Source organism: Papaver somniferum, chromosome 5 (assembly GCF_003573695.1).
Source record: "Papaver somniferum cultivar HN1 chromosome 5, ASM357369v1, whole genome shotgun sequence".
Lineage (NCBI taxonomy): Eukaryota > Viridiplantae > Streptophyta > Magnoliopsida > Ranunculales > Papaveraceae > Papaver > Papaver somniferum.
Genome location: NC_039362.1, coordinates 172,750,986 through 172,767,983, shown reverse-complemented (window position 1 = coordinate 172,767,983; position 16,998 = coordinate 172,750,986). Strand labels below are relative to the sequence as shown.

At 34.9% G+C, this 16,998-nt stretch overlaps 1 protein-coding gene and 1 long non-coding RNA gene across 4 annotated transcripts; both read right to left on the bottom strand.

The window, feature by feature from the left end:
* Positions 1-2,612: 2,612 nt before the first annotated feature.
* On the bottom strand, positions 2,613-4,944 carry LOC113283670 (serine/threonine-protein kinase BLUS1). Its single transcript, XM_026532998.1, has one exon. The coding sequence runs from the start codon at positions 4,920-4,922 to the stop codon at positions 3,198-3,200; it is 1,725 nt and encodes a 574-aa protein (XP_026388783.1). The 5' UTR covers positions 4,923-4,944; the 3' UTR covers positions 2,613-3,197.
* Positions 4,945-13,145: 8,201 nt separating this feature from the next.
* On the bottom strand, positions 13,146-15,928 carry LOC113283669. Of its 3 annotated transcripts, XR_003327573.1 has the most exons (9): positions 15,842-15,928; positions 15,224-15,354; positions 15,078-15,146; positions 14,785-14,872; positions 14,585-14,640; positions 14,404-14,494; positions 14,065-14,144; positions 13,841-13,911; positions 13,146-13,405 (listed from the first exon to the last, which is right to left on the bottom strand). It is a non-coding gene; the product is annotated as an uncharacterized LOC113283669 (long non-coding RNA). The 3 variants fall into 3 exon arrangements; XR_003327572.1 differs by having other exon boundaries at positions 13,146-13,911; positions 14,065-14,184; XR_003327571.1 differs by having other exon boundaries at positions 13,146-13,911.
* Between the last annotated feature and the right edge of the window lie 1,070 nt (positions 15,929-16,998).

Genomic DNA, 16,998 nt, shown 5'->3' with positions numbered 1-16,998 from the left:
TGTCTTGAGAATGGTATTCCTTTGTCGAAATACAACTTTCCAGCGATTCCTAAAAATGTACCCATTCCTGATATCCAAGTTACTGATGGAGAAGAAGATTCTGAAGAAGAAATTAGTGATTCTGAACGAAATGAAGAAGATGAAAGTTGATTGTTTATTCTTGTTGTAATATACTTGTAGATTCTTGTAAATTCAGTTTTCATCTTTTTAATATGATTCTTCTTTCCTTCGCTTCATATTTACGACTTCTTCATATGTATGTAAGACTTATCAAAATGGGGCAAATAACACTTCCTTTGCATTCCCATTCTTGCCTCTTGTTATTTGGAAAATTTTGATAAACCAAATATGATTTGTATACTTTATCATGAACTTCCCTTGGTGCGAGCATATTTTAAACATTATGAATAATTTACTTATTTGTATTATCTATGAGGTCTTATTTTTGCCTTCCTATGTAAAGGTCTTATGTTACCTTTGTTTATGTGCGACGAAATCGCAGGCAGTCTTTACATCATAGTGTATTGACCCATTGATCTCGTCTTATCATTTTCTTGTATTATTTCCTCTTCAGGTTAGTTCGCGTAAATACCACAAGTCTTAATACTCGTATGAGTTAAAAGTCTTTTGATATTTACGACTTTTGACACAATTCAGCTCCTTAATGGAGGGTGTCGTCCTTATCTTCCCCCTGTCTTCCCCTTCAAGGAAGCTTACCTCTATCGTGTTAAGATTATGGCTCTTCCCATCCGGCTTTTGACGCAAACTTATTGTCACGAGAGGGTGTTTGTGTCTTGAATACTGGTACAGTCCCTCCGTGGAAATGGAACCGTGGGTTTTAAAGAAGAATAAGGAGGACAATAGTAGTAGTAGTAGTTACCACAGGAATGAGCAATGCTACTTCAAGTCTTGGAGTTGGAGTAGAGAGTTCATATCATCAGTTGCTAATAGGTATGATATACTCTTCCTTCTAAAGAACGGTGAAATTTTATTGAACGATGATCGCGAAGTCCTTCGTTGTACCTCTAACCAAGGACAACTATCATCCACAAAGATTATGGAGCATAATAACATGTTAGATTATTGGGATCCTTCACACATCAATAGCTTTGTTTCTTTGGACGCCTTGGGAGAAAGAAATGTACAGAAATTCCAAGCACAAAGGAGCGCCAAGATAATTCAAGAATCTTTAGACGTCGATAGACAAGGATCTCTTGCAGGCCTGAGGAAAACAAAGCTACGTCGTAAAAGGCGAACTAATCGAAAATATAGGTAAGTCTCTAGGTGATGATACCATATTTAAGCTAAAGCGCATTAAGATAGGAAAAACAGGATATATAGTAGTAAGTCTCTGGGTGATGATACTTTGTTTCTTGGAGTATTTAATATTGATGTTTATTTTAATCTTTTTTAATTGGAGTATTTAATAGTTTTATTATTAGTGTTTTCTCTGGATTAAGAAAAACAATTATATTCATTGCTAAAAATTAATCGAAAAGAGTAAACATAAACATCATATAATTTTCAATGTGCTTGACCTTGTGTTACCTTCGTAAAAATAATGTAGAATTTGCATATAACATAATATATGGAAAAGAGAGAAATATATGATTACATTGTTTACCAATTTTGATACACTTTTCATTAATCAAAAACAGACTTAAATAGGCATTACATAAACGTTGGACTTTTAACCACTAACCATTATTCCTATTTTGTAGGCACAATTATCCCACGTCTAAATCCACAAATACATATTAAAACTCCCTAACTTTTAGCCATTAATTCACTAACATAAATTCCTAATTACTAGGACTTAATCCCTTATTTCTAACAAACACATAATACTAGGTCATATCACACGTTTTGTACACAGCAAATCAATTAACGAATAACTCAAACACTTCTGAACATTAAACTGTGTTTGGATTACTAATTTCAACACCTTCCCTTAATTCAAACACGTTTAACTCCTTGTTGTCTTTACCATTGCAACCATTAACTTCATACATCTGCAAAACGTCATCATCATATATATCAGCAACAGTTGATTTGTTGTCGCCATCATCATCATCATAGTCGTCATCACGATCATCATCATCATACATCAACATAAAATCATCGTCGTCACGATCTTCATTATCATCATTGCTAGTCGATCGACATCCCACATCATCTCAACTATCCTAACATATTATGCAAATCATTTTTACATGTTCATCACAATCATCATCATCAGTGTTAGAAACCATTTTATTTCCAACTGTTCATCTTCATAGCTAGAAACCCATGTTTTCTAACCCAAAACCGTTTTTCTATGGAAACCTTGTTTTCCAAATACACCAAAATCATTTTTCTATTTCATCAAGTCAACCAAACATTTCTTTTTTTCGAAAGAAAACTCTTAAACCATTTTTCAAAACATCACTTTTCTCACGTAACAAATCAAAACTTTTTTTTATTAACAAAATTTCTCAAAACATTTTTTCTTATCCCATAAAAAAACAAACATTTTTTCGCCATCTCCCGAGGATCACCTGGCTCTTGATTCCAAATGTAGAATTTGAATAGAACATAATATATGGAGAAGAGAGAAATATATGACTACATTGTTTACCAACTCTGATACACTTTTCATTAATCAAAAACAGACTTAAATAGGCATTACATGAACGTTGGACTTTTAACCACTAACCATTACTCCCATTTTGTAGGCACAATTATCCCACGTCTAAATCCACAAATACATATTAAAACTCCCTAACTTTTAACCATTAATTCACTAACATAAATTCCTAATTACTAGGACTTAATCCCTTATTTCTAACAAACACATAATACTAGGTCATATCACACGTCTTGTACACAACAAATCAATTAAAGAATAACTCAAACACTTTTGAACATTAAACTGTGTTTGGATTACTAATTCCAACAAATAATTGGCAACCCGCATGTTTATCAATCCTTTGTTTCTGAAAGTCTTAATCATCAATTCGTGCCATTTCAAACATGACACATGAAGAACCTCAGTTCATGGCATGCATCTTGACAGGTAACCAGTGATAATATGTAATTACGATCAACTAGTGATAATATGTAACCAGTGGTAACCAGTGATAATATGAAATTATTTGCTGTAGAGTACGAGAGTTCAAATACTAATATTTGAAAACAACAAGAGCCAACTAATGCAATTAATTTTTGGATATTTCTTCTGAACCCGAGTTGGTGACTCGGTTCCTTAGTGATTCTAACTCCAACTCCAAATGAAAACATTTTTTCTTTTCTTGATGCAATTCAAAGCTCAATTTTCTAACCATGTCATGCAATTTCTCTTCACGTCTCATTTGATATTCGTCCTCACCAACAACAGCATCCAAAGATTCCGGTGACGATCTCGTTCTTATCTGATTCAATAAATTAGAAACCATTTTTCTTTCAATATCAAGACTATCCATTAAAGTCTCAAGGTTTGGTATTAATGGTGCAACATCCACCATTGTGATCGTAGTCGAAGACGATTTTGTTGAATACTCATGATCACTCATAGATAATTGTTTCACCAAAACATTTTCATCCTCAACAGCTACAGCACTTGTTTCCTGTATTTTTCTGTTTTCCTCTGTTTCCACCTGTTTTTCTCCTTTTTCATCGTCACTTTGGATTGTAATCTCTGAAGACGAAGACGAGGATGAGGTTGACGATGAAAGTTCTCGAGGAGTATCAGTAGGAAAAACAGGATATAACTCTAAAACATTTTCATTGAAGTTCCACCCACTAATCCTTCTATGTTTAACCACCGAAGAATCATCCTCATCATCTGTATGTTCGTGTTGTTGATCGGTTACACGCGGTTCTTCATTGATCTCTACAGATGGTATCGGGCGACGAAACCTCACACTTTCTTCTCGGTACCTTTCTTCAACAGTTGGTAAACCTTGTAACATATTCTTAACGAGAAAATCAACACTTTTAGTACAGTTCTTGAAGAAAGGATGTTTAAGCAACTTTTCGGCTGTAGGTCTCTTATATGGATCTTGAGCTAAACAAGAAGCAACCATATCTCTGAAATTCTTCGAAAACTTCTTCTTAATCTTATTGTTATTTACCATGTTGTTGGGTTCGTTATAATCCGATAACCGTAACCCGTTTGTAATCCTCATGAACAAAGATTTCCATGGCGGAAGATGAGATAATGGAGGTCTACCATGAGCAAGTTCTAATGCAGTAATTCCAAACGACCATATATCGGCTTTAAAACTATACCCAACATGAGAATGAATCACTTCTGGTGCCATCCAATAAGGTGTACCGGCAACTTCATTAAACATCAAATTCGAAGAAGACGAAGAATGAGATGCATAGGAAGAATTCGGTTCATAAATTGAAGCAGAAACACCAAAATCTGCGAGTTTAACAGAACCATCGGAATCGACTAATATGTTACCGGCTTTAATATCTCTATGTAGATGACCTTGATCATGTAAGTACAGAAGCGCGTTTAACGTCTCTTTAAGAACAACGGCGATCGCAGCTTCGTTAAGTCCATCAGGAAAAGAAGATGAGATAATAGAGTGAAGAGAACCAGCTGACATAAATGGCATAACAACCCAAAGATGATGATTAACTGTAAACGAACAATGAGCTTTAAGTATGTTTGGATGAGATAGAAGTGTCATAGCTTTAGCTTCACGTCGAACGTCGTCGAAATTTGCTCGAGAACGTTCAAGATCTATAGCTTTTATTGCTACAACTGATGAGTTTATAGGAAGACATGCCGCTTTGTAGACTGTTGCACTTACGCCGGTTCCAATCACTTGAAGAAGCTTATACGATGTTTGGTCAAGTGGGTATGATGAAAGTTTTCGGTTTTCTTGTTCATCTTGTTGATGATGATGATGATGATAAGATACTGCCATATGAAAGTTTTCGATTTCTTTGATGGGAGATGCTAATCTTTGCAGAACAGTTCCGTGTTATAGTATTGTTGTTGGTGTTGGAGTTCATGTGAATAGCTAGGGGCAGTTGAGAATGTGATTCGTGTTCATTAATGTCTATCACTTGCATCTTGTGATCAACTCTTGTACGTATGTTTGTAAGGTGCAGAAGAGTGTATACCCTTTGGATTGTTGGCCTTATAGCAACCTCAATGGATGTCATACAAACATGTTATGGAACCCTTTTTGATTCGACCTCTTTCCCCATTTTACTTCTCTGGATCAAAATTAACTCCAACTTTTTTTACCAATTACTTTTCCAATGATTTTTCATGAGATATTACTGTTATGGTAATAAGTACATTATATAGTCGATAAGACCAAATATATAGTCATTAATTTTATAGTAGAAATTATAGGTGAAACAGAGAAAGATAAGGTGAAGAAGATGAACAATCTTATTAGGAGGTTTCAGTAGAAGCATTACATATTTTCCTTTATATACAACTCTAGGAATCTAATTGGACCGCATAACACTCCCCCTTGTGCGGTTCAATAACAAAACAAAACTTTATACATAGTTCTTCACATATAGTTCTTCAAATGTCGTCCTCTCCTTGATGACTTGTGCCGAAATCAATTGCCTCATTAAAACTTTGACAAGGAAAAACCCAGTGAGACGAAATCTTGGTACAGCTATTCACATGTAGTACTTCACATGTTGTCTCGTATTTTACATGTATTTCATCACATGCAATACGATCTTCAAAGATCGACGAGTCTAAGTTAATTGCCTCGTTAAAACTTCGTCAGGGAAACCCAAAGCGACAAAACCTGAACTAAAGAAAAAGAGTACAATATTATGTAAACGTAGAACATAGTTAGACTTGAATATGTTGCCTCATTAAAACCTTGACAAGGAAAAACCCAGTGGGACGAAACCTTCATACAGCTATTCACATGTAGTACTTCACATGTTGTCTCGTATTTTACATGGATTTCATCACATGGAATACGATCTTCAAAGATCGACGAGTCTAAGTTAATTGCCTCGTTAAAACTTCGTCAGGGAAACCCAAAGGGACAAAACCTGAACTAAAGAAAAAGAGTGCAATATTACGTAAACGTAGAACATAGTTAGACTTGAATATGTTGCCTCATTAAAACCTTGGAAAAGAAAACCCAGTGGGATAAAATCTTGAGGAAGGGAAAAGAGTACAACCAGACAGATGCAAGTAAAGGTGATCCATTGCAGATGATCACTTTGCTTCGTTGAAGTTGACTAGTTGTTTCACAACTTCTATGGCAGAAAATCCTCGTGGGAAAGACAATACCCTTATCTGGGAAATTACATTCCCGGTGTTTGTTGTTGTCTCATTAAAAACCTTGCCGAGTAACAAAACCCTATAGGAAAAAGTAACCTCGGTATAAGGAAAATAGTTCAACACACCATTAAATGCCCCCCCTGTTGTCAGACAATTTTCATTAGTCTAATGCAGTCAAAAGGAGTTTATCACACTTTACTTTGGTGACTTGAAATGTCTATAAGACCATGTTGTTGATTCTGGAAGTTATGTTGCTTAACATACTATCAGGTTTCATTTCTTTGATTCAGATATTTTCAGTAATATCCACGCGATCTTTATGTCTTCAACTTTCAACATACTTGATGTTTTTAGTGTTGTCTCGCTAAAAACCTTGTCGAGTAACAAAACCCTTTGGGAAAAACTATTCTCGATCGAAGGGAAAAAGAGTACAACATAACTTCAATTTCGAAGTAAAATATGTCGACATCATATCCTTGGATCCTCCTCCTGATATCGGCATCTCCCCCTGATTACTTTCAGAGTTATTCCAGACAGTTCCTTTAGTCATGTACTTTTCGAAACTGAATATCAGTAATGACTTAGAAAATAGTCTACCATATATCTCCCCCTGATTACTTTCGTTGGAGAAGAGATTATTGTTCTTTCATAATAAACAACCTTTGGATTGCACTTTCGTTAGCATTCATTTTTATGTCTTTGCAGGGATAATACGAGTTTATGTCAATGGTTACTTTTAGGTACATGATTACATTCACTATACCATTCCAATGACGTTGCGTTGGAACTGAGCTATATCTAGCTAACAAGTTCACTGAAGATGTAACATTTGGTCGAGTATATTATGTTAAGGGCGTCTATTATACTTAGATAAGCAAAGTTCATCTTCCGACACAACTTCGTCATCTTTCTTTAGAAGAATTGGTCATTTATGTACATTTGAAACTCGACTAATCATGGGAGTGCTAGAAGGATGCATATCCTTGTTAAATTGCCTGACAATAGAATATGCAAACTGGTGGAATAATATACCACAAGCTCGGTCTTCTAGTACAGAACATAGATAAGATCGAGATTTCCCAGGATTTTCATCTCAAACTCAGATTTTAAATACCTTGTAAGATCTATTATTCCATTAAGAGTACTTATCATGTCCATATTGTCGACACAGATAGCTATAATTATGAATCAGGAACTTATTTAATACGCATGGCACAAAAAACCTTTCTTGTTTATCCCTTCCCAATCAGATAATCACTTAAACGGGTATACTACATCCACATAATTGTTTAAATGAATAAGTGAGTGTTCCAGTTTAACTGAAAACACACTCTGTGGTTTAGAGTCATTCGACTTGGGAAGCAAAAGGCCATCATGCACTTTTTCAAATATCTTCTATCTCTTGGTTCTTTCAGAGATACGTAACAACCACATAAATATGCTGCATTTCAAGTCTTTTTGAAATTACCAAGCTAACTAAGTAGCAGAATACTATAAAGTTCATTACAAGAGAACAATTCCAGGGCTTTGTGAGAAACCTCGCGCCACAAGGCGAGTCTTTATACTTTAAGGCTGCTTTCTTCTCGTTATGCTTTGTGACAAATTAATCATGTATGTCCCACAGGATTTATACTAGGTTGGTTAGCACTACCACACCAAATACATGTATATTTGTCAAAGAACTAAGTTCTACCTAGATTGCATAGGCCAAATACGCTATTTATTTGAAATTAATCAAAATAAAGCGTGGTTCGATCTCATTGTGTTCTACTTCTTGAGCAACTATTTATGGATTATATCATCACTGTGCACGCATGATCCTTCCATTGACTCATGTGCATTCTCATAATCCATTAGGATTTCATTTTTCTCTAGAATCATTTAAAACTTCGGAGTGTCTTCCAGTTTGATTCATGGACATAGTCATAGACCAACTTATGAGATGATTTATGATGAAATAAATAAGTTGTACCTTACTCACCTATTTCCTTTCTAGGTGAGGATTGATCGAACTTGGTGGTCTCTCCATCTTCCTTTATGGAGCCACGGCCTCAACTACACTTCCACCAAGTGTAGTTGAAACACCTAAGTTTATAATGTACCCCATACTGAGGATTTCTAACCTAGCAGGAATATTTTCAACTGGTATGTGTGATCTTGTCACTTTATCGACATCAGTGTACATTCAGAAAATCGATTATTTTTCGTCACTTCACATTTACATTTGTGGGGTACAAGAATCAATATGAGACACAGTGGGAACAAACCACGACAATTGTTGTCGTACCCTTAGAAAATACGTTTTCTTATCGACCCCTAATGACGGGAAGACTGTCTCATTAAAATGACAACCCGCAAATCTAGCGGTAAGAGATATCCTGCCAAGGTTTTAAAAATGCGTATAATTTTTGGGAACTCGTTTCCTACATAACTACTTAACAGTTTTGAAGACCCATCATAGTACGATGTGGAATCGTAATGGCACATGTATAGTGCAACCAAAAATGCGTAAGAACACAAATGTCAGGCTTAAATCCAGTTACCAACTGGTACGTAAAAAAAGGTTGACTAATATTGGGGGCCTAAAAACTATTTAAGTAAAGATGCGCGTAATATTGCATATCCCCAAAGCAATAAAAGGAAGGTTAGTACGCATAACCTATTCCTTAGACATCATTTGTAACATTTGATGATAGTCTGTGCGAGACCAATGGGTATAATGTGCTTTACATTGATCCTATTAAACATGCAATATTCATCAAATCCTTTTGATGTACACTCGCTAGCATTTACAATAGGTGGTGAGCCCTTACATGTATTTTAAGTGCTAGTAGTTTTCCATACGCAAAATTTCTTGGAAACTACAACTAGTCCAAAAATGTCAAAACATCCACGAGATTCATAAGTCACTTTAATGGTCTGCATTCTGTATGTATATTTTCTAAATATCATATTGTTTTCCTTGTAATATGGATTGTTTACCATTTGCATCTTAGGATGGTCTCGATCCTGTTTAACTGAAGGCTTTATAAAATGAGTGATATGCTTTCAAAAATACTTATTGAGAGATATGCCGTCACTTTGCATTCCGTCAATCTGTTTCCCATTTTCATTCACTCAAATAAAGTGATATTTGTATGAGTTCTTACAAAACAATCATCATGTCACAACCAAAGTTGCTTTATGGTTATGCCCAAAGCCTGTATGAGTCAGTTCCTAACATTTCATCGTCGGAGTCAATATGGATTCAATAATCCAAATATAATAGTGAATTACATTTCACTAAGTTAACTCATTAGTTTCTCTAAAATATATTTCCTTCCAAATATATTAGAGACTATGAAAGATGCAATCAATTACATTCTCATCATTGTGATATTCCATATGATATCCATTTGCATGGGTTACTTGAGAATTTAACAAGGTGTGATTATCTCTTGGTACATATAGAGATTTTGCGACGTCTTTGTTCTATCTTGAAAACAAATTTTTGAGCAATGCTGCGCTCGATGATCCAATCGTCTCACATTGTAAGGAGATAGTTCAACAACTAGTTTAAATTCCTTCAATTAGTGGAAGAAAAACAACTATCAGGTAGACATTTGGGTCTTGAGAGTTTTAATAAGTTGTGTCGCCTTATTACGTAATAAAAGTGGGATTCAACTCAAAGTACTTTAGAGTGAATATATATTACGTTTCACCCAATATATGTAAGTGCTTTAGAGAATTTATGTCTCGTGTTTTCATTCCATAAGTGCACACATTGGAACTAGTTCAACTCAATAAGATAGTCAATTGGTCCGGAAGAGTTCTTATTGCCATTAAAGTTGAGGTGAAAATTGGTTGTTACTATGATACACACATTACATTGTATATACCAGTACTTATGACCAGGTGCATTTTCAACTCTTTCATTTATGATGGGAGCTACAATTACGTTTTAGCTAATCCCATACTCGGTTGATACTTGTGTATTGGTGTTATTAATACCGAAGACAAAAGTAAATCTTTGTCTCATGATACGTATGTCCCATTTCACATGCTTTATATGATTCGATACGTCTAACCCTCATTACTTCGGGGTTCTTTCCATTTTTAATTTTGCTACATTTAGCTTAATTTGAGAAATTTCTTTATCTCAACAGGCCAAGAGAATCTCATTTTGAATGTCAACCATTTACTTTAGGTTGAATAGCTTACTAAATATAGTGAATCTCTTGTTGATACTTTAATATATACTGGTTCATTAGTTTTGATGAAATAGAAAAAATGGAAGAGGGGGAAAAACTCTGACTCATGTCACTTTTTGTGAGTTCTTCCACAAAAATTGGGATGCATGTGTAGACATAAAGTTGTACGAAGGAATAAATTCCTTTTTCTTTTCGAAAGAAATTATTTCCACCTCAAATACACAATAATCATGCTCAAGTACTTCTGAGTCCAAAATGTCATTTTTGAGTCGAGTTGGGTCCAACTGGAAAAAACCTTACTAAAAGAAAACTATAACCCGATTAACGGCCAAATTACGATGATTCAGTTAGTAGTGTTAACTCGTTAAGGTCATAACGTATTCAGGGCCCATGAAGAGTTACATGCCCATTTTAAAAAAAAAAAGGTAGTAGTGCAGTTTAATGTTTTGGTTTCACAGGAAATAAAACAAACAATTAAATGACACCATTTTTAAATAAGTGTGATATTTATACGATATAATAATTATTATTATTCTAATTGTATATGTGAATGAATGTATTTGTGGAAACTAAATTGACTTGCATGAATATATTTTAATTATTACTGTTTTGAGTGTATTTGCATGTGCATGAATGTATTTTTGGAAACTAAAAGTTATCTCTATATTTAACTTTGCATGAATGCGTGAAAATATTTTAATTATTTTTATTTTAATTGTAATTGCATGTGCATGAATGTATTTGTGGAAACTAAATTGACTTGCATAAATGCATCAATATATTTTAATTATTATGTTAATTATATTTGCATGTGCATGAATGTATTTAACTAAATATTTATGAGTGGAAGGTAATTATGGTTATTATATATTAGTTACCATTATGGTTATTATATATTAGTTACCATTAATTAATTCATTTATTTATTTATTTTCACAAAAAAAAATTCTTAGCAGCAGGGTTAGAGCTTGTGCTGATAACGTTTTGTAGTAGAAATTATAAGTGAAACAGAGAAAGATAAGGGGAAGAAGAAGAACAATCTTATTAGGAGGTTTTAGTAGAGGCGTTACATATTTTTCTTTATATACAACCCTAAGAATCTAATTGGACCGCACATCCATGGATCGTAGGCCCTGTAACAATTAATGAATTATTATTCATAGAATATATTTTCATAAATGCCTGGGGTGCATACACGTAACCCTTATCAAAGGATCAATCCTTGTAATTATTATACTATTAATTACCGTCAAATCTGAAACAATTGAAAAAATTAATGATGTTTATTCTTTTCCTTTAGGGTCAAACACAATATATAATATATACATGAATGAATTTGTGTCATACACAAAAACAACCTACTACAAACAATGGCTCGTTTCTTCACTAAAGGTGAACTCTTTCTTGTTGTTTTAACGATATTATTTTGGTTTTCATCGGTAACAGATGGCCTTGGATTGTATTGGGAGAAAACAGAAGTAGTCATTAAGAATGACATATCTCCAAATACAACGCTTACCTTTCATTGCAAATCTGGAGATGAGGATCTTGGTGAACAAAGTCTGGCTTCTAAAGACTCTTGGAGTTTTAGGTTTTTTATCAATTTTTTTGATACAACACTTTACTGGTGTAATTTTAGGTGGGTCGATGAAAATGGTAAGCAAAGACAGCAAGGATTTCAAATTTTCAAAACTAAAAGGGATCACCCTAGATGTGGATACTGCTGCCGATTTGATTTTCGATCGGATCGTATATATGGTTTCAGTAAAAGTGGGGAGGCTGATTTGGTGTATAAATGGCCAGTGTCATGATCAGGCAAATATATGTGCTCTAATTTATAAGAAACATATGATCAAATAAAAGAATTTTCTTTGCTAATTATTAAGAGCTCAATTATTAATAGCGTCTGATGGATAATAGCAGACCATCTATATTTTTATTTATACATCCATGTTATTTTACTTGTTGAATAAAACTTGCAACTGTGACAAATTGAATATATAGACTATGGAATGTCATGCTCATAGAGAACCATCAAGTGGCCATCTCATGATCCCTCCTTGGAAGAGGTAGGGGCTCAATCCCTAGACCTTGTAATTGCTTATACTATTTTCGGGCCACTTAAAAGAAAAAAGTCATGCACATTAGAAGGCCAGATATTAACCTGACTACAGTATCCTTTGTTTTGGAGGACATAGATTACTAGATTACCGACTCGATGCATCTAGCTTTTATTCAAGGGTTTCAAATTTTCCCTTGTCTATCAAGAAGTTACAAAACTAAGAAGTTCCCTAGTTAAGCGTCCTAATCCTATGGAGTTCACTACAAAAACAGGTCCTATTAGTGAGGTTCAAAAACCGTCACAAATAGTAAATAAACCGTCACAAATACACGTTTGTGAGGGTTGACCAGCAGTCGCGACTACCGGCGTCACAAATGTTATTGGTGACGGTTTGTCTCTTTTTGTGACTGTTTGGTCAACCGTCACTAATAGATTGTCACCGCCGGCTAAAACTTTCCGGCAACGTCTCCTAAATCCGGTTTTCGTATTTGTGACGGTTTACAAACCCTCACTAATACTTTCTGCCGCCGTCAACCGGTCACCGGAGCCGGATTTTAGAGCCAAAGAATTCTCAGAGTTCTTAGAATTTTCAGAACATAAATCTTATCTTAGATAGAAACCTGCATTCATATATCGAAGTTTTATAAAGTTTTCCATTGAACTTCTATTCACATATAACAAAGTTTTTCAAAGCTTTGAAACTTACATGTATGTACAGAAACTTACATATTTTACTGTTTTAGAATGCTTAACAGGATGTAAGAAAAACGTAAATAACAAAATCTGAAGATATCTCAACAAATGGCCTTCACTCTTTCACCCGCTGGTAACTTTGTGCGAGTCCATCCTTTGCATTTCATCAAATAAGCTATCACAATAGCTGGTGACCTGTTAGGAAGACCATGTAACCACAATTAGTAACACAAATTAAAAAAATTAAGTCTCAATTCACCGAACATATTGCTTTTGCATGACATCCTGTACACGAGAACACGAGTTTTGTCCTTCTCACATAGTTCAGAAAATACGACGAAAAATATTAATTTGTAAGCTCTAAATATGGTCTATAGAAGAAAAATTTTCTGCCTTATTTCAGTATATAAGCTTTTCCACCATCTGCAGTACTATTCCTTGCTACTACAGGTCACATTTTATACCACATCCACCCATGCATACTACTGCAAACCTAGGCCTCCACCATCTCCAGTACCAGCTCTATATAAACTACAAAAAGTAACCACCATCACTATCTTCCACACCGTGCATCCTTATCGAAGATTTTTTTACAGAAAACCAGTGTCCATAGTTAAGTTGATCTATCACCTGGATATGAGGTGCCTGAAACATTTCTTGTATGGCTGCTTCCACTTCAGCCATTCCAACATGGTTCTTACCTGCAAAGTAGTTACTTCCCAAATGAGTAAAACCCCCTACACAGAGCAAACACAGGATACTGCACCACTTTTTCTAACTACTTGGGGGTTCGTTAATGAGTAGGTATACTTCATATAAGAAGTTAGGAAACTTATACAAGACCTTGTATATACCTGCAGATGAGAAGTTCAGGGTGGATGATGATCTTTTTATTTTATAATCTGCAATTTCAGCTGCTTGAAATTGCTGCCACCTGGAACACACGCAGTTTAGTGGGTGTGAAATCTGAATGTCTGGATTCCAGAGGAACAAACAAACATATGTCATGATTGGACTGCAAGAAATAGAAAGGATGGCCATGTATAACACAAAATTTGGTTCCTTGTTACTAGAAGATCAAGCTCATCGACCAATAAAACACAGGGTTGACTGTTACGGACTTTATTATCGTTTGAAAATCTCTCATTCAGCAAGGAAAGATCTTTTTTCCAACTGACCCTGTGCTCACTTACCTTTACTGAGACAAGCTCCCCAAATTGCAAACTTTGGAGCGTAAGTTGGATTAGCGCGTCTCATCGTCAGTTGGTTAAACCATTTCTCGAGCTAATATCAGAATCATATGGAAAACAAACACCGAAGTCAGTAATGGAATTATTCAAAGAAGAAACACTATGCTACATAAGACAAGTTTACCTTCAAAAATGGCTATTCCAGTTGGGGCCATCTTTCTTTTCTTTAAGCAGAGTGCACTGTAGGTACATCGGAAAATAATACTGTGTTACTCGCTTCAGAATTACTAGGTTGAATTGTAAACAAAATTGCTCAAAAGCACAAGACTCATGTATGAATCTACTTTAGTAAAAGAAGAAGTAACAAAAGCCGAGGAAAATCACCTATTACATATAGAATATGGCCTGATTCCTTTATTTTCTATGCAACGAGCGCACATACATTTCTTGTTTGCTCTCACTTCTTCGATTTCTGGCAACATACAGTTTGACAAAGCTACATCAATCAGTAAACTGACGTAGTAAAATTAACAAACACCGTATGCTCACAACAACACATCCTGAATGAATGATAACAAAATTTAACCCATCAAATACCATAGGATTTAACTTCATAATCTCTACTTGTAGCCTACAAATGAGAGGAGATTAGTATCCAAAAGGAGTAGATCTATTACCTAGAACTACTACCCTTAAGTTGATGAACATGGGCACCAATCTTTTTGAAATATGCACACTGTTGACTCCTGTAACCAAATAAGCCAGTAATCAAAATTAAAAGAAGTCAAACCAAACCCAGAAAGAAGAAATCAAAGATACTTACTGAGTTGTGGCTAATTCATTGAGAAGTTTCTCAGAATCCTCAAAGAAATGAGAAACAACTTCAAACACAATATCTGGTTTACTCACATCTTGTAGCTGTTGTAGCTGAGTAAACTGATCATCCAGAAATCCCTAAAACAACAACACCAGCCCCATCATTAATACCCTAAACACAAAATCAAATAAACAAAAACGAAAAATATACAAGCCTATCTTTAAAAACTAACTTCATGAAATATAATAACAGCTTAATCAATTAGTCTTGTTTGCATACGACCCACATCCAATCTTTCTCTGCTGCTGCTGCTGCTACTGCTTCTATTTCTCTATAGAACTAAAATACTTAGATTTGGGTATTATAGAACAAAATCCAAACCCTAAAAAGAATACCTGAATCTAACCAACAAAGTTGAGCAAACTGAATTGATTTATAGATTATGAACAAACCTAAAATCCTAATACCTGAATCAAAATCGTAATACAGATGATGAACAATCCCTAAAATCCTAAATCGACTTATAAAGACTTACAAAAGTAAATCGAAACTGCAATCATAAGCCATTAATGGTAACAGAGAAGAATTGAACAAGATGGTAACAGAGAAGAGGGGAGAGCAAACCTCAGTTCTTCAGCGGAGAAAAAATGGGAGAAGGAAGATGGGGTGAAATAAAACCAGATGAGTTCAGCAGATAAGGTTGAGGAAAACAAATAAAAAAAGATTTTTCTTTCATAAAAAAAAGGGTGTTCCCTTATATACCCCTAAAAACACTGACGGTACCTCTTTATCTTCCTACCCCTAATCCAATCTTCCTACCCCGTCAAAAACATTTGCTTTCTTGTACCCCGAATATATATCACCGACATATACTTCCTCTGAAACAGAACTACATTATTCACTGATATAGCAACCCGTGATGAGGAATCCTGCTAATGATCCTCCCTATCGTGATCGTAATGCTAAGAAGATGTATAAACCACAACGAGATGTTCGTGAATCCAAGAATCAAGGGCGGAATAATTCTGTCAATTGCAACTTCAAGCGCGAACAAGATAACCCTAGTTCAACTAATGAATATAATTCTGAGATGTCTTTTGCTTCTCTATTCGGGAAACGAAGAAATGTTGTTTCTAAAATCAATGTTACTGATTTTGGATGAACCTCCAACTGTGAATCGTCTAGGTGATATTGTGATTAAACTATCCAGAGCTTGTTGTGATAGAGTTAAATTGGAAATTCAGTGTTATTGGTAGACTTTTGGACTGATTTTCTATGAGTTTAAGAATGATCTTCTGGATCAATGGAAGGTCGATCCGTGCTAGTTCATCCCTTCGAGTAAAGGCTATTTTATTATCAAGCTATCTATAATGAAGAAAACTGGAAAAGAGTGTGTTATGATGGTCCTTGGCTTCTCAACAAGGACGCGTTGATAATCAAACCTCGCGTGTTCAATCTTGGACTCTTAGGTTTGATCCGGAAAAACAAATCCAGAGCTTTAATCTGGTGCATAATACCGGGACTGACATCGAATATTGGGATGAAGAAGTACATACTCTGTCATGATTTGGGAACAAGCCGTAGAAATTTTTACTGTAAACTTCAATAAATACAAATACAAAATGTTGCTAGTGTAGAGATTATAGATGAAATATAATATAGATATTTTATCTGTACTACACTAGTTATCCTACGAACAGTTAGGAAGCACGAAGATGTGTTGTTTCATTCATTTTTCCGATTTTTTATGGTCATACAATGAAACTTTAGGGAGGGGTATG